This window comes from Pristis pectinata, chromosome 25 (genome assembly GCF_009764475.1).
Source record: "Pristis pectinata isolate sPriPec2 chromosome 25, sPriPec2.1.pri, whole genome shotgun sequence".
Taxonomy (NCBI): domain Eukaryota; kingdom Metazoa; phylum Chordata; class Chondrichthyes; order Rhinopristiformes; family Pristidae; genus Pristis; species Pristis pectinata.
In genome coordinates this window covers 26,349,218-26,367,442 of record NC_067429.1, presented here as the reverse complement: position 1 = coordinate 26,367,442, position 18,225 = coordinate 26,349,218, and the positions used below count along the sequence as shown (strand labels likewise).

Sequence of the window (18,225 nt, the reverse complement as noted above, 5' to 3'; positions counted from 1 at the left end):
AACGGCCAGACAGAACGGGCGAATCAAGATTTGGAAGCAGCACTAGGCTGCATAACAGCAAACAACCCGTCAACATGGAGCACCCACCTCGCTTGGGATGAGTACGTCCACAACTCTCTGGTCTGCACTGCCACCGGAAGATCCCCCTTCGAATGCTCACTCGGTTACCAACCCGCTCTGTTCTCCATCCATGAAGAGGTCATCACCATGCCCTCAGTTCAGGACCACCTCTGCTGTTGCTGCAAGGTCTGGAGGGACACTCACAGCCCTGCTCCATTCCGCCGACCGCAACCGGAGAATTGCTGATCATCGTCAGGTTCCTGCACCTGAATACCAGCCTGGGCAGAAGGTTTGGCTCTCGGCTAGGGACATCCCCCTCAAAGATAAGCCCAAGAAACTCACCTCTTGCTTCTTGGGAGCTTTTGAGATTGAGCAGATTGTCAGTCCCATGGCGGTCCGGCTCAAATTGCCTACAGCTCTGAGGATGCATCCCACTTACCATGTGTCCAAGGTGATGCCGGTGGTTAGCAGTCCATTGTGCCCTCCAGCCGAGCCCCCTCCGCCCCCCTGGATCATTGACGACCATCCAGCATACACTGTCCAGCGTTTACTGGATATGCGCCGCTGGGGCAGGGGTCTGCAATACTTGGTTAACTGGGAGGGATATGGTCTGGAGGAACGTTCCTGGGTTCCTCGCTTCTTCATTTTGGACCCTTCCCTCATTCATGAATTCCATCAGAATCATCCAGACAAGCCCGGTGGGTTGTCTGGAGGCTCCCATTGGTTGGGGGGGTTGGGTGGGGGAGGGGTTACTGTCATGGTTCCAAGTGCTGGTTCTCGATTCTGTCCCTTATCCCCATTGATGGGGCCTTGTTGTGCAGCACATGGTTTCCATGAACTACTATTTGCCTAATGACACACACCTGAGTTCCATCAGGAGACTAGTATAAGAACCCTGGTTGCCAGATTATTGGTCTGTCTCTGGGTATATGTTGTCTTCTGGCTGCTTAGAGCTGTTAACTCCAGAGCAGTCCTGGAAAACCCTGTTTCCGTGTCAGGACTCCATTTCAAAGTCCCGAGGCAAGATTCCTTCTGCTCGCCGTTCTGCGTTCAGTACCGAGGAAGCATCCTGCCTCCACTCTCGTTCTGGTGCTCCGTATTTGGGTTCTCAGTGATCTTGCTCTTTGTGTGATATTGTGACAAATGAAGAGAACTCCTCTTCAAAAAGGTGTCATGGGATCTTTCATCTCAACCTGGAAGGGGAGACAAATCTTGGTTTAAAATCTCATTTGGAAGATGGGACTTCAGACAAAGTATCAATCCTTCAGTATGACACTGATTTTGTGCTCAGGGCTCTGGAGTGGGATGTGAATCCAGAGAAGGGAATGTTATTACTGAGGAACAAAGATTTTCTAATAAAGGCATTGGTCTAATAATATGCATGTGCAGCACCATTAAATTTTTTACAACAGAATTCCAACATTTGACTTTCACTATGACTTTTAATGCTGTTCTTTTAATTATTACCATCCCAACCTACACACAATGTCGAACAGGAGAACCCAAGTACGAAAAAATGTTGTTGTCCTAACCTCCCACTACTTCTGAAGCAAAGGTCATTTTGAGATATTTGTACATTGTGTACTGATGTTACCAACCTCCCCATTTGTTTGCCTGTCAATAATGACTGGCAGGAGCTATGGATGGAGACCGAAGGTCAATGCTGTCATTGCACAAACACTGCAGCCCCTGAAAGTGACCTGAGGATCTGTGAATACCTTTGTGACAGATGGAAGTGAGGTGAAACTTTTTTGGTCATTTGCTTTACATGGTCAAGCTTCTTTAGAATCTAATTATCATTTCAAATGCTCACAGCAATGCAGGGGATATTGTATTAAGTATCTCCATCTATTGGAGTAGGTCCAACATTTGGGTTTGATATAAGTTCCTATTCTCAAAATTTCCAGTTGGCTGAGTGGGCAGCAATGAAGAATCCGCTGAGTGCCTCAGGAATCTGAACATCCTCTCTGACCAACTATGTGTGGTCACTGTTGTAATTTCTGGAAGCAGTAATAGTACATTGCCAGGAGAATGATTCTCTAAGTTAAATTCCTCCACTTGAGAAATCGATCCCATTTAGTGACTGGCAGAGGTAGGAAACCTCAAATGGTTGGCCAAGTGAAGTTTAAAACATCTGCAAACTTTACTGATCATCAGAGAATGCTTCTAACCATATTTCTTTACAAACTTAATTGAGGAAATACATTAAGCAGACATTGCTTTCCCTTGGACTTTCACAAGTTGCCAATGCACGACGAAGGTCATTCAATCTCATTTTAGCTCTTGTCACTCTTTATCCACAATTTCTCCAGAAGACTCGACAGTTTTTCACCTCACAACTATCCAAGAAGTTTAGTAAACATTGATCACCATTTGTCTAAATATCAGCTCTAAATTTGAGCATGTGATCTGGGTTTACACTTCTGCTCAGGTCTGTACTGTGCTGCCTCTTCAACTTGTGATATTAACAAATCCCATGTATCGTTCTTGCCTTTGATGGGTTTCTTATTTTACTTATGAATGGCACCCACCTCATTTGATATCTTGACGGTGCTGAGCTTACTTGATCTCAGTCGATGGGCCTGGACAAAGGGTATTAGTCTGAACATCAAAATTTAGGGCATTCTCTTAAAGTCAGACAGCATGCCAGCAATGTTGTAATTAGGTTGCAGGTTTGATCCACACCATTCAGGCTGGTCAGCCCGCAGATGAGCAGGAGTGGCTAAACCTAAAGTTGAAGCTCCTTTAGCAGAATTATTCCTGGGTTTTAATGGAGCTTAAAGTTCAATGTATCTACATATATGGAACACCTGTGCACCTCTAGGCTGCGTGCTTAGCCCCCTGCTCTACTCCCTATACACACATGACTGTGTAGCTAAGCACAGCCCCAATGCCATCTACAAATTCACTGATGACATCACTGTTGTTGGATGAATCACGGGCAGTGATGAATCAGCATACAGGAGCGAGATTGGACACCTGGTTAGGCGGTGCTGCAACAACAACCTCTCGCTCAATGTCACTAAAACGAAGGGGCTGATTATTGACTTCAGGAAGGGGAAGGAGGGAGAACATGCACCGTTCTACATTGAGGGATTGGTGGTGGAGGGGGTCAGCAGCTTTAAATTCCTGGCTGTTAGCATATTAGATGACCTGTCTTGGGCCCAGCACATGGCTGCAATCACAAGGAAGGTGCGTCAGCATCTTTACTTACTTAGAAGGTTAAGGAGGTTCAGCTTGTCACCGAACATGCTAACAAGCTTCTACAAATGTACTGGTTGTGTCATGGTCTGGGATGCCAATTTGAATGCGAGGGAATGTAAGAAGCTGCAGAGAGTAGTGGACTCAGCCCAGTACAGTAAGGACACATCCCTCCCACCATCAGAAGTATCGACATGATGTGCTGCCTCAAAAAGGCAACATCTATCATCAAAGATCCCCACCATCCAGGTCATGCCATCTTCTCACAGCTACCATCGGGCGGGAGGTACAGAAGTCCCACACCACCAAGTTCAAGAACAGCTACTTCCCTTCAACCATTCGGTTCTTGAACAAACCTGCACAACCCTAATCACTAACTCAGTATAGTAAAACTACGATCACTTTGACCAATTTACACTAAAATGGACTTTGTGTTTTTTGTTCTAATTATGTTCTTTCTTGTATAATTTATGCATAATTTATGCTTTTCTTTTGAATGTTGTGTCTCCAATGCTATGTGTCTGTGATGCTGCTGCAAGTAAGTTTTTCAATGCACCTGTGCATACTTGTGTTTGTGAAACTGACAATAAACTTGACTTGACATAGAACATTAAAGGACAGGAACAGGCCTTTCAGCCCACAATGTCTGTGTTGACCATGCCAAATTAAACTAACCCCATCTGCCTGCACATGGTCTGCATCCCTCCAGTCCCCGTATGTTCATATGTCTGTCTAAATGCCCCTTAAACTCCACCAGCCTGTCTGATTCCATCCACCTCCCCTGGCAGTGTAATCCAGGCACCTGCCCCTCTCTGTGTTAAAAGAAACTTGCTCCACACATCTCCTTTGAACTTCCCCCCTCTCACCTTAAAGCTATGTCCTCAAGTATCAGACATTTCTACCCTGGGAAAAAGACTCTGGCTGTCTGCCCTATCTAAGCCTCTCATAATTTTGTAAACTTGCATCAGGTCTCCCCTCAGCCTCCAATGCTCAATGTATGAATGTTATGACTGATGCATGTCATAATTAAATAACCCACCTGCTCTGCATTAGGACAACAGGTCAGGAATGACCTCCTCAGTAGGTCCTCAGAGCTTACTGGGTGGTAGGATCAACACTTTGGGAAGGGAAGAAATACTGTATTGTGGGGTCCTACATCAGTACAGCATCAGTGTTGATGGCCCGAATGGCTATGAAACACGCCAAGGGTAATAGATAAAGATCTTAAAGAAAAAATGTTTTTGCATCCTTCTGCATTTCTGAGTTTCTTTGCTACATTTCTGTTGTTGGGGCCCCAACTTGGACTGTGGACTGTACACTTCGACTGTGCGCCAGCCTTGTACCTGATTCACTGCTGGTGTAGATGAGAGAGATTCTGCAGACGCTGGAATCTGGGGCAACACACACAAAATGCTGGAGGAACTCAGCAGGCCGGGCAGCGTCTATTGGAGGGAAATGAACAGTGGACGAAGGGTCTGGACCCGAAACCATTGCTGATGTACAAGTCAGCTGCTCAGAGAATAGAGAGCGGCTAGCTTGAACACAACCAGTAGCTTGTCACAACGCGGAGAGAAATTTCGTCCGGTAATCAACACGCAAATCGCTCTTTGATCGGATTACTGGTTGAAACCGGTTGGACTTTTGTTTTTAAAAGCATGGGTCATGCATGGTCTAGACATTGACTGAGATCCATGGTTTGAAGTTTCTGGGTCGCATGTTGTACTGTTCACTGTGCAATCTCACGTCTGCCTTTCCACGACCGCAGGGACTCTCCTGGAGCCCGGCCAGCGCTTGCGAGCAACAGCCGAACTCCCCGGCACTTGTCAACACACAAGTACAGATACCGAGAGCCAGCACGTTTCCTGTAGAAGAGGTGGAATATCAAAATATTGATCGGCTTCAGTTCTGACAAGCCAACATTTGCAACACAACTTATAAGAGGTTGAACTAGAGGGGAAGAGGATGGTTGAATTGTGAGCCAGGGAGAGAAAGCAATGAGTTACGTTTCTACTCTTCACATCACACTGCAGAAACCGTCCAAGCCACCGGACAACCGACGGGATACAGCCGGCAGCGTTCTGTCGCCAGCAGAGCTTGCGACTGGAATTCAGAGACAGGTCTCTGGAAATAACCGGGCAGGTTAGCAGCTGTGTGCGTGTGTTCTCTGGTACAGGAACGGCGGTGGGGATCATAGTGCACCTTTGTGCACAATTAACTCCATAATAAATGTTTAACTTTGCTCAATTTACTGACAATTCACTGCTTTTTGAATTTGCCAATGTAAGGTAACAGGAACGTGGGAATTTCACAACTTAATTTTCAATTGAGTACATTTCAGGGACTGCTGAAAGGAACAGACACGTACTTTAATTTATACATGAATATATGGATACACGTCACATATTGGTTCGTATGCCGTGCGGGCAACACAAAACTTAATCCGGACGTAATGGGAGCGTCTCTTTTAATGTAACTATCCGAGGTTGCAGTTTCAAATTGACCAAAGTTTTTACTTTCCCATTTGTGTGGAAACATTTGCAGATTTAAAAAAAACAAATATGTTGTTGTTTTTTTCTGCGTTATAAAGCAGAATGTGCACAGTACTTCAGAAAGGGAAGAAAAAGTAGATTTAAAGGATGAGACTACGTTCGAGAGGGTGCGGAAAAGATTCACAGGAAGGTTGCCGGGACTGGAGGGCTTGAGCTATCAGGAGTATTTTTCCCAGGGTAGGGGAGTCTTAAACTCGAGGGTATATGTTTAAGGTGAGAGGGGAAAGATTTAAAGGGAAGAGGGTGGTGGGTATACGGAATGAGCTGCCAGAGGACGTGTTAGAGGTGGGTACAATGACAATGTTTAAGGCATTTGGCTTGGTACTGGGATAGGAAAGGTTTGGAGGGATACAGTCCAAATGCATGCAAATGAGACAAGCTCAGGTAGGCATCTTGGTCGGCATGGACAAGTTGGGCCAAAAGGCCTGTTTCCCTGCTGTCTGACTCTATGAATCTATGAAAATTGATACCCAAGTTTTGCTGTTTCTGGCAACAAAATATTTTAAAGTTAGGAATAACAAAACAAAAGTTAAAAGAAAGAAAAATCTCTCTTGATCTTACAAAGTTGGGATTGGTCATCTGGTTTTACCTCAAATTTTCAACATTTCCTAGACTTTGTTTTCATTTTATTTGGATTTCCCTGGGTGTTCTGTGACACGTATATTGTTGACCTGGACTTGGGCGTTCAGGGCAGTGTCAAAATGTGCAGGGGTGTGAGCATTGCTGCTTAGACCAGCAGTTATTGCCTGTCCCTAAATGCGGTTCTGAACTGGATTTGAATGACTGCAGTCAATGTGATGAAGGTACTCTCAAACGTATGGAAGGGAGCCCAGTGTTTATACACTGCCTTTAATGTTCTTAGGACATATCAAAACACTGCAGCCAATGAAATATTTCTTGAAAAGTAGGCACTGCTGAAGTGAGAGATATGTGATATTTTGTGTTGCACAATAATAAACAGTAAAACTTTTTAAATATCCATTTAAGGGATAAATATTGTGTAGGCACAGTGAAGAACTCACCAGCTCTTTGAACTATCATCACGCAGTATTTTGTATCCACTTGGGAGGGTTTATGGTTTAGCAACAACTTTGAAAGGCATCATGTCTGAGAGTGTAGCATGTCCTCTGGGCTGGACTGAGCTCTTGGCCTGGATTGTGAGCTGAAGTTTTAACCCTGCAGTCTTCTGACTTGGAGGCAAGGTTGCCATCACTGAATTGCAAATACAATCTAATTAGACAAGGAAAGTTTGACAAGGATTGGGGTGCATTAGAGTCATAGAGTACCTGTCTGTACCTTGTTGAATGGCATTGTCCCATTTATTCATAGAGTCATACAGTATGGAAACAGGCCCTTTGGCCCAACTAGTCCATGCCAACCAAGATGCCTATCCAAGCTAGTCCCATTTGCCAGCATTTGGCCCATAGCCTTCTAAACCTTTCCAATCCATGTGCCTGTCCAACTGTCTTTTAAAACTTGTTATTGTACCTGCCTCAACCACTTCCTCTGGTAGCTCATTCCACATGGATACCACCCTTTGCGTTTAAAAAAAGTTGCCACTCATGTTCCTCTTAAATCTTTCCCCTCTCACCTTAAACCTATGCCCTCTAGCTCTTGATACCCCAACTCTTTTCAGTTTTGTGCTAAACAGTTCAGCTACTTAACAGCATTAGCTAAAACTTTCTGAACTAAAAGCCCATCAAGAGAAATATCTGGTTAATAAAATATGAATTTTGCTTTACTCCATTTATTTGCTGACTTCATCATTTAAGTTTCTGGGAAACTTCCTTTGAAAACAAGCAAAACAAAACAAAATTCGTGATTTTGGCTTTTCCCTAAACTGCCTTGCTCTTTGAACTGATGTAAATATAAACTGACATGATTATAAACTCCTCCCAAGATGAATTGTAATTAGAAGACAATTAAGATATACAAACCGAAAGAAAAGGATAATGATGTTGCTTAAACCCTTATCTGAGTAGTTTATAATCCCCAACAAACAATCTGCCAGAGGAACTCAGGGGGTCAAGCAGTATCTGTAAAATGAAGGAACTGTCGTCATTTTGGGTCAAAAACCTGCATTAGGACCCATTTGAATGTAGCTCATTAATTGCAGAAGACTTGGGTCATTCCTGAGGTTATAAAAGGTGCATTGAAATACATGAGTGGATCTTTGACCCACAAGTAAAGATAAAAGAAATGGTTAGGTTTTTATTGTGACTTAAATGATCTTTGGACTGCAGCTTGAAAACTGAGATTAATAGATTCTTGTTGGGAAGAAAATCATAGGATATGGAGCAAAGGTGAGTAAATGGATCTTGAGGCCTTCCCTCCCCATTCTCAATTTTCTCATCTCCTCTCAAGGTGGTGACACCTGTTGAAATACAGTTCCACAGGCTGCAGTAGATCCATAACTCACGCAAGCCAATCGTAACTATTGCCCCTCTTCCTGTCTTAAAGCATGGGCGTGAACTCGGTAAACCCTAGTTCAGTGCTGGTATCAGGCAAACTGAAGAGGAAACAATGCTAGACAAAGTTACTTGACTTTTGGTAAACTTGGCCTAATAAAGTATGAATTTGTTAAGGAAAATTTATATTTGACTGACTTTATTTGAGTTCTTGGATGAATGGTGGGGAGTTGAGGATACTCCAGTTTGTAGTGTGTATAGGGACTTCCATAGAGTCGTACAGCATGGAAACAGGCCCTTCGGCCCAACAGGTCCATGCTGATCAAGATTCCCAGCTAAGTTTGTCCCATTTACCTCCATTTGGTCCATATCCCTCTCAACCTTTCCATGTATCTTCCAAGTGCCTTTTAAAAGTTGTTAGTGTACCCGCCTCAACCATTTCCTCTGGCAGCTCATTCCATATACGGATCATCCTTTGGGTGAAATAAGTTGCCTCTTGGGTTCCCATTAAATCTCTCCCCTCTCACCTAAATCTATGTCCTCTAGCTCTCAATTCCCCAACCCTGGGAAAAAGACTGTGCGCATTCACCCTATCTATGCCCCTCCTATAATATCACCCCTCATTCTCCTGTGTTCCAGTGAATTAAGTCCTAGCCTACTCAACTTCTCTCCATAACTCAGTCCCTTGAGTCCTGGCAACATCCTCATAAATCTTCTCTGCAGTCTTTCCAGCTTCATGGCATCTTTCCTATAACAGGGTGACCAAAACTGAACACAATATTCCAAATGTGGCCTCACCAACATCTTGTACAATTGCATAACATCCCATCTTCTATACTCAGTGCCCTGACTGATGAAGGCAAGTGTGCCAAAAGCTGCCTTCAGCACCCTGTCTACCTGTGATGCCACTTCCAGGGAACCACATACTTGTACTCCTCGGTCCGTCTGTTCTACAACACTCCCCAGGGCCCAGATGTTCACTGTGAAAGTCCCACCCTGATTTGTCTTCCCAAAGCACAACACCTCACACTTATCCGAATTAAACTCCATTTGCCATTCCTCGGCCCACTTACCCAGCTGATCAAGATTCCTCTGTAATTCCTGATAACTGTCCTCACTGTTTACGACACCACCTATTATTGTAATTTGACTTAGTACAAAGACCTGTGACGGAATTGAAACCCATGTCTTTATAGAATCAGGAGGTATGTAGGCACAAAATTGACCTAGGAACAGAAAGCAGAGACTATTGGTGAACAATGGTCAGGATTCATAGTAGTGTTGCCAAGATCAGGTTTGGATTGATGTATATTAATGACCTCAAAATTTCAACACATTAAGCATTTCACATATGTTATGAAAAACGTCCAGTTAGAAATTTGATTGCATGATACCTTTTGTGAAATCTGACTTGGCACTTGACCCTAGCCATTCTGACAGGCTTTGCATATGGGATGGTGTAATTCACTGTGTGGCACATCTTATAGGGCATTGCAGGGGAAAGCACACCATGTTGTCTTGGAGTGAATGGCAGAAGGAGGGAGTGGCGTCTGCTGTAGAGCACTGACAGGAGTACATAGTCTTAATCTCACAGCACCAACCTCGGAGACTTGCAGCTAAGTGTGAAACAGACCTGAATCATCAGTTAAGCTCCCACGCTTGGTGTTTTCTGCCCCACATCCCCACCTTGATTGATTACATCCTCCCCTCCTGCCATCTCTGGTTCCCCTCACCTGCAGTTTCCCCAGTTCCCCAGCCACTCACCCACATGTTTGGCACCAGTGCCCCTTCCCTCATTAACCCAAACCTGCAGGCATAAGCAGAAATTGGTCGCTATGAGTATTGATGCATTGTGGAATTTGCAGGCAGAAGTAATTAATGAGGCAACTAACAGTCTTCAGAGTACATGCACTGACTGAGGAAACAGTGAGACATGATAGGAAATGTCTTGCTTCACACTTGGTAATAAAAATATGGGTTGGGAAAATATGGAGTGACATTTAATAAGATGGTAGAGTTTTCTAGAGAATCAAAGAGCGGGGATGGGGAATGTAGAAATGTTTGAAGGCAGGAAGACAAATTCAGCAGCGATCTGAATGGCTTACTGGTTTCTTGTCTTTATTAATAAGTATAGAGTATTGCCAAACTATAACATGCTGAATAGGTCTGATCTGGAGTTATGTGGTCAGCTTGGCCATCACACTTCAGGAAGGATGTCAAAGTGCTTGACAATTTGCAGAAGGAATTTACTGTAATGGTTCCAGGGATGAGGGACCTTGGTAGTATGGAGGAGGTGGGGTGGTCTACCTGGAGCAAGGATGACTGAGATCTAATGGAGGTGTACAAGATCACGGACTGTTTAGGAAAGCACATAATGAGAAGCTGTTTCCAGTAGTAAAACTGTCCATTGTCCATAATTAAATACTGCAGATATGGGAAATCTGAAATAAAACAATGTAGTGGAAATACTCACCAGCTCAGGCAGCATCTGTGGGGAGAGAAATGGTTAACACTTTATGTCATGTTAACTTTATTTCTCCCTCTGTGGATGCTGCCTAACTTGAATACATCCAGTGTCTTCCCTTTTTAAAATGACTGGCAAAAGAATACAGAAGCAACAGAAGGTTTTGTTCTGAGACGTCTGGCCTGGAAAATGGTGGAAACGTTTTCAATGGCTTCATTAGATAAATAATTGAACAGAAAAGTTCCTTCAGTGATGTTGGGGAAACAGTGGGAGAGTAGACCGCTTGGATAGCAGTGAGCAGCATTGGTGCAGGCAGAGCGAGCTGATTGGACTACAAGCATGATGAGCTGGACGACAAGTGTGACCAGCCAATTAGATGGTTGGTATGGCGAGAATATTAAATATGCAGCAACATGACCAATTTCCCACATTGCACACTTGAAATTCATTTTATTCATAGCTTCAGAAGGAAGTTTAGACCAGAACTTAAGTACTTCCTCCTTCACTTTCCCCAATGATAGTGTGAGGGAAAAATTTGCAGAAGTGGCCTGTCCATTTGGCAGGAAGTTGAGGTGTTGGAGCAGGCTGCTTGTAAACCATCTTCTTCATAAAATTGTGCTTTGTACAGGGGATTGTTACAGAAGCAGAGAGGGGGTGCCATTAAAGTAGGACTCTGGCAGCTGAGGGGCCAAATTCTGCAAAGGTTCCTGAAACCTGCAAACTTCTTGTAAAACAAAAAATGCTTTGACCAATTTGCAAAATATATGCAGTGTGACTTTTACAACAGTCAGTGCATCTTCCATGTAATCAGATTAAATTTTGCAATTATGGTGTCAGTTTGAGTCAATGAGAAACCAAAGAAACAATATCAGGGTCAAAGTAATTGTTATCGAAGGGAATTGAGAAGCAATCTACTGATGAACAGCCATTGTCATTTAAAACACACTGACAAAAATAAGGTCAGCTCTTAACTCTGCTACTTTTGTTTGATCTTTATGGAGATACAACAAGATACTAGTGTTGAATAAATAGTTTATACAACTTGCTGACCAGATTAATTATTGCAAGGAAGGACTGACTTTAATTGAGGTCACTTCTGTTTACTGTAATTCTTGTGCTGTGGAAGGGAAAGTTTGAATTTAGTTGATAGGATAGATAAGTTATTAATTGGGTATTTAAATTCTCATATTTTCTCACATTGAAAGAGGCTATTTAGCCCATTGAATCTATGCCAGCTCTTGGAGCAATCTATCAATCCCATTCCCCCACCTATTTTCCTGTAAGCTTTTCTCAGTCACATATCCATTAACTCACCACCTCCCCCCACCCCCAACCTCCAAACTCTTCAGCCACCCACCTACAGTGGCCACTTCACCTAATGACCAGCGTATCTTTGGGATGTGGGGGGAAGCCAGAGTGGCCAAAGGAAACCCAAGCAGTCACAGGGAGAACATGCAAAATCCACACAGATAGCATCAGAAGTCAGGATCAAATTCAGGTCCCTGGAGCTGTGAAACAGCTACACTAACTGCAGTGCCACTGTGCTGCCCAGTATTGGTACAGTATTGTTCTGTAGTAGCATTCCCCACAGTAGGTTGATTAGCAAGCTGGGTTAGAGGTGGTGCCATTATTTTCTGACCATAATTTTGAACAATATCATCTGAATGAGGCAAGTATAGTTGTAGCTTCCAGTGCACCATCAGGAATCAAATGGACTTTCCTGAGCAGGGATTAAAGAAGAACTAATTGATGTGCAAATAGATGGGAGGGCATGTTGCAATGAGGATATTAGGACGCTGCAACTAGATATAGATAGATTGAGTGAGTGGGCAAAATCTTGGCAAATACATAAGAAAGTAGGAACAAGAATAGACCACCAGGCTCCTCAAGCCTGCCCCACCATTCAATGTGATCCTCTACTTTAATTCCTCATCTACTTTAATTCCCCAATCTTTCAAATATTTATCCATCTCCACCGTAAATATATCAAATGATCTGGTCTCCACCTTCTTTGAGGGCAGAGAATTCCAGAGAGTTTAACGTGGGAAAGTGTGAGAAAACTTTGGTAAGAGGAATTTAAAGGCAGATTGTTATTGAAATGAGAAAGATTGCAGATGAGCCAAGTGCGGAGGGATCAAGTTTGTTGTACTTGTTTACCGTAGTCCCTTAATTAAATTACAGTGCTGAGATTTGCTTCCAAGTATATACAAATGACAGAAAGTTGAAAACAGTTGCCTCAACATGTGAGAATGGAAAACAACTTTAATGTAGAGTCTGGCCAAAGGCGATTGCGTGGGCTTGACAATGACATGATTGCGTGAGATGTTCTGGAATCTTTTCTTTCTCTCTTTCCTGTGTGTTCAGCTACAGCCAGAAGGTTAAGTTGATTTTCTCAGGTGCCTGTGTGGCATTTGTTCAGATTGGTTTTCAGATTGTTGTTCTTTTTAATTTAGTTTTCTTTCTTTCATGTAGTCAAACAGTATTCCACTTTTTACTGCTTGTTGTGTTAGCGCTGCAACTACCACCTACTTCTCGCTGCCTTGGTGGAGCAGCCAGCATAATCAAACAACCCACACACCTGGGTCATTCTCTCTTCTCCCCTCTCCCATCAGGCAGAAGATACAGGAGTCTGAGAGCACATACCACCAGGCTCAAGGACAGCTTCTATCCCACGGTGATAAAACTATTGAACAGTTCCCTTATATGATGAAATGGACCCTTGACCTCACAATGCACCTTGTTTGACCTTGCACCTTATTGTTTACGTGCAATGCACTTCCCTGTAGCTGTGACACTTTACTCTGTTTTTACCCTGTACTACCTCAATGCACTGTGTAATGAATTGATCTGAACGAATGGTATGCAAGACAAGTTTTTCACTGTTCCTCAGTACATGTGACAATAATACACTACCAATACCAACCTTATAAGAGAATATAGTAATCAAACAAGATACAAGCATGTTACAAATTTTTAGAGGGTTTACCATTGATATCCCTTGTATACCAGAGTAGTTGACTGAGTGGAGTGTGTGGGGAGGGTAGTAACTTTGTCTTCACTTTGCATATTTATTAGAATTTAGCTTAAAAAGAAATCTGTCGTTTATTGGTGGTTAAGTATTTTTAAACCTTGGGTGCTCTTTGTGAAAAGTCTTTCAGTTTCTACTGCTTATCACTGATGATCTTGTGAGTAATTATTGGAATGGTTCACCTCAGTGATCACACCTTTCGAGCAGAAGTGATGCAGCTCTGTTTTCAGTCATTCTTATTCTAGCCAGTTTATTCATATTTTTAGGTACTTACTCATGCCTTTGAGTTGTGTTCTTAGTTCATTATGATTGATTTAACAAAAAAAAGTTAATTAGCAAAAGGAAAACTCTGATGTTCTTACAAGAAAAATAAACTCCATTTATATAGCTCTTTTAACAGAACAAAAATTCCTAAAACACTTTATAGAAGTGTTACTGGAAAGGTTAGGTTCTGGCCTGTAGGAGGTGAGATTGGAGTGGGTAACTAAAATCTTGGTCAAAGGGGTAGGATTTAAGGAGTATTCTTAAAGCAGGAAAACTAATATGGTGATGGATTAGGCTGGAAGAGAATTCTACCACTTGTGGCCTTGTCTGCTGAAGCCATGGCAGCCAAGGATGGAACAATTACATTCACGGATGCCAGAACATGAGGTGTATTGGACAAAATTGGACATTGGGGGATGAGACCATGATGGGGTTTAGAACCAGGAATGAGAGTTTTCAAATGGAGGTGTTGTCTAACAGCAAGCAGCTCAAGGTTTACAAGCAGAGAGATGATGGGTGACAGGACGTGGTCCAAGTTAAAACAGAGCAGTGTTAATGAAGCGTGGAATAAGGGGCCATTTTGTGGAATGTTGGAATAGAGATAGCTAAGGCATCGATGAGCGTTTTGGCTTCAGATGAAATGGAGTAAGGAGTTGAAGTTGGAAAATGGATATGGATATATGCCCCATTGCCCATTTTGGCTAAAGGTGGCACCAAATTTGCAAAAAATCTGTTTAGGGTAGGAGTTTGTGATAGGGACAGAAGGCCATGGTTTCAATTTTACTAATGTTCAAGAAAAATTTCTACTCAAGAGGAACTGGATATAAGTGTCATCAGAAGTGATACTGGTGATACAGAGAATTCTCTTCAGTATTCACCAGGGAGAGGGGTCTTGATGATGCTGATGACTATTCTAGAGTATGTAGATATCAAGAGAGAGGATGTGTTGGAGCTGTTAGAAAATATTAGGACAGATAAGTCCCCGGGGCCTGATGGAATATTCCCCAGGCTGCTTCGTGAGGTGAAGGAGGAGATTGCTGAACCATTGGCTAGGATCCTTGAGTCCTCGTTGTCCATGGGAATGGTACTGGAGGATTGGAGGGTGGCGAATGGTGTCCCCTTATTCAAAAAAAGTAGTAGCTATAGTCCAGGGAATTACAGACCAGTGAGCCTTATGTCTGTCGTGGGTAAGCTGTTAGAAAGGATTCTAAGAGATAGGATCTATGAGCATTTAGAGAATCATGGACTGATTAGGAACAGCCAGCATGGCATTGTGAAGGGTTCTTTGAGGAGGTGACCAGGAAGATTGATGAGGGTAGTGCAGTAGATGTGGATCTTAGTAAGGTATTTGACAAGGTTCCACATGGTAGGCTTCTTCAAAAGGTCAGAGGCCAAGGGATCCAGGGAGGCTTGGCCATGTGGATTCAGAATTGGTTTGCCTTTAGAAAGCAGAGTGTTGTGGTGGAGGGAGTGCATTCGGATTGGAGGGCTGTGACTAGTGGTGTCCCACAGGGATCGGTTCTGGGACCTCTACTTTTTGTGATATTTATTAATGACAGATGAGGGGTTGGAAGGGTGGGTTAGCAAGTTTGCAGATGACACAAAGGTCAGTGGTGTTGTGCATAGTGTGGAGGGCTGTCGAAGCTTACAAAGGGATATTGATAGAAAGCAGAGCTGGGCTGACAAGTGGCAGATGGAGTTCAATCCGGAGAAGTGTGAGGTGGTACACTTTGGAAGGACTAACTCCAAGGTGGAGTACAAGGTTAATGGCAGGATTTTGGGTAGTGTGGAGGAGCAGAGGGATCTGGGGCTTCATATCCACAGATCATTGAAAGTTGCCTCACAGGTGGATAGGGTAGTTAAGAAAGCTTATGGGATGTTAGCTTTCATAAGTCGTGGGATCGAGTTTAAGAGCCGCAAAGTAATGATGCAGCTTTACAAAACTCTGGTTAGACCACACTTAGAGTACTGCGTCCAGTTCTGGTCACCTCATTATAGGAACGATATGGAAGTGTTGGAAAGGGTGCAGAGGAGATTTACCAGGATGCTGCCTGGTTTAGAGAGTATGCATTGTGAGGAGAGACTAAAGGAGCTAGGGCTTTACTCATTGGAGAGAAGGAGGATGAGGGGAGACATGATAGAGGTATACAAAATACTAAGAGGAATAGATAGAGTGGACAGCCAGCACCTCTTTCCCAGGGCACCAATGCTCAATACAAGAGGGCATGGCTCTAAGATAATGAGTGGGAAGTTCAAGGGAGACGTCAGAGGGAGGTTTTTCACCCAGAGAGTGGTTGGTGCATGGAATACGCTGCCTGGGGTGGTGGTGGAGGCTGATACGTTGGTCAAGTTCAAGAGATTGTTAGATAAGCATATGGAGGAATTTAAGATAGAGGGATATGTGGGAGGAAGGGGTTAGATAGTCTTAGGTGTGGTTTGAAGGTCGGCACAACATGGTGGGCCGAAGGATCTGTATTGTGCTGTATTGTTCTATGGTTCTATGGTACATGGATTGCTTTGGATAACTAGGTCGAGCAGCAGGATGTGGATGAAAAACATGGGTGTTTTGTGGACACCAGTGTTTTGGTGCAGCCAGGGGAAGAGAAGCAATTGCGGGTGATTCCATGGTTCTGATTGATTGAAGAATGTAGTCAGGTGAGTGTGGTCTCACCCAGCTGAACAATGATGGATAGACTTTGGAGCAGAATGTGACATCAAAGGCAGCAGACAGGTTGAGAATAATGAGGATGGAGAGCGTACCTTTGTCACAATCGCACAGGACAGCATTTGTTACTTTAATCTGAGCTCTTCAGTTACTTCAGCTGGAGTGGAAATCCAACTGCAGGGATTCCATTCAGGAGTTTTGGATAAGGCGGGTATGAATTTCATAAGTTCCAAGACATTTCAGGACTTTAGAGAAGACCAGGGATTTTGGAGATGGAGAGTTAGTGGTGCTGAGAGTCGGTTTTGGTATTGGTATTGGTATTGGTTTTGGTTTTGGTTTATTATTGTCACTTGTACCGAGGTACAGTGAAAAGCTTGTCTTGCATACCGATTGTATAGATCAATTCATTACACAGTGCAGTTACATTGGGTCAGTACAGAGTGCATTGATGTAGTACAGGTAAAAACAATAACAGTACAGAGTAAAGTGTCGCAGCGACAGAGAAAGTGCAGTGCAATAAAGTGCAAGGTCACAACAAGGTAGATCGTGAGGCCATAGTCCATCTCATCATATAAGGGAACCATTCAATAGTCTTATCACAGTGGGGTAGCAGCTGTCCTTAAGTCTGGTGGTACGTGCCCTCAGGCTCCTGTACCTTCTACCTGAGGGAAGAGGAGAGAAGAGGGAATAACCCGGGTGGGTGGGGTCTTTGATTATGCTGGCTGCTTCACCAAGACAGAGAGAGGTAAAGACAGAGTCCAAGGAGGGGAAGGTGATGTCCATGATACACTTGGCTGTGTCCACAACTCTCTGCAGTTTCTTGCGGCCCTGGGCAGAGCAGTTGCCGTACCAAGCCGTGATGCATCCAGATAGGATGCTTTCTATGGTGCATCGATAAAAGTTGGTGAGAGTCAAAGGGGACAAACCAAATTTCTTTAGCCTCCTGAGGAAGTAGAGGCACTGGTGAGCTTTCTTCTCCGTGGCATCTATGTGATTTGACCAGGACAGGCTGTTGGTGATGTTCACTCCCAGGAACTTGAAGCTCTCAACCCTCTCAACCTCAGCACCGTTGGGAGAAGAGCAACGGGGTAAGATTTGACTAGAGGGAGATGGTACAAGAGGGAAAAGAACCTTTAGTGGTAAATGGCTTATTATTGTCACATTACTGAGGTACAGTGAAAAACTTTGTTTTGCATGCCAATCATACAGATCATTTCATCACATCAGTGCATTGAGGTAATACAAGGGAAAACAATAACAGAATGCAGAATAAAGTGTTACAGTTACAAAGAAAGTGTAGTCAGGCAGATGGTAAGATGCAAGGCAGATTGTGAGGTCAAGATTGAAACATGAAAGTTGAGTGGTCACCAGGTTGGTGTTAATAGGGTTGAGGCAACAGGATGTGATCCCATGGAGATGAAATGAAGTGGGATTGTTGTAGAATTAGTGCAAATGGGTGGTTGACGGTCAGCATGGACTTGATGGGCTGAAGGGCCTTTTTCTGAGTGTTTGACCCTGTGACGAGTTGGAAGAAGACACAAGGGGAAACAGGAGAAAACTGTAAAGAATATAAGTTTCAGACTAGG

At 43.5% G+C, this 18,225-nt stretch overlaps 1 protein-coding gene across 1 annotated transcript in view; it reads left to right on the top strand.

Annotated features, from left to right (window-relative positions):
- The first annotated feature begins 4,661 nt into the window (after nt 1–4,661).
- Nucleotides 4,662–18,225, top strand: part of LOC127583081 (myosin light chain kinase, smooth muscle-like) — a 61,905-nt gene continuing 48,341 nt past the window's right edge. Inside the window, exon 1 of the mRNA XM_052038823.1 lies at nt 4,662–5,400. Within this exon, the coding sequence (XP_051894783.1) occupies nt 5,256–5,400 (145 nt within the window). The 5' untranslated portion in view covers nt 4,662–5,255. The remainder of the gene's footprint in view (nt 5,401–18,225) is intronic.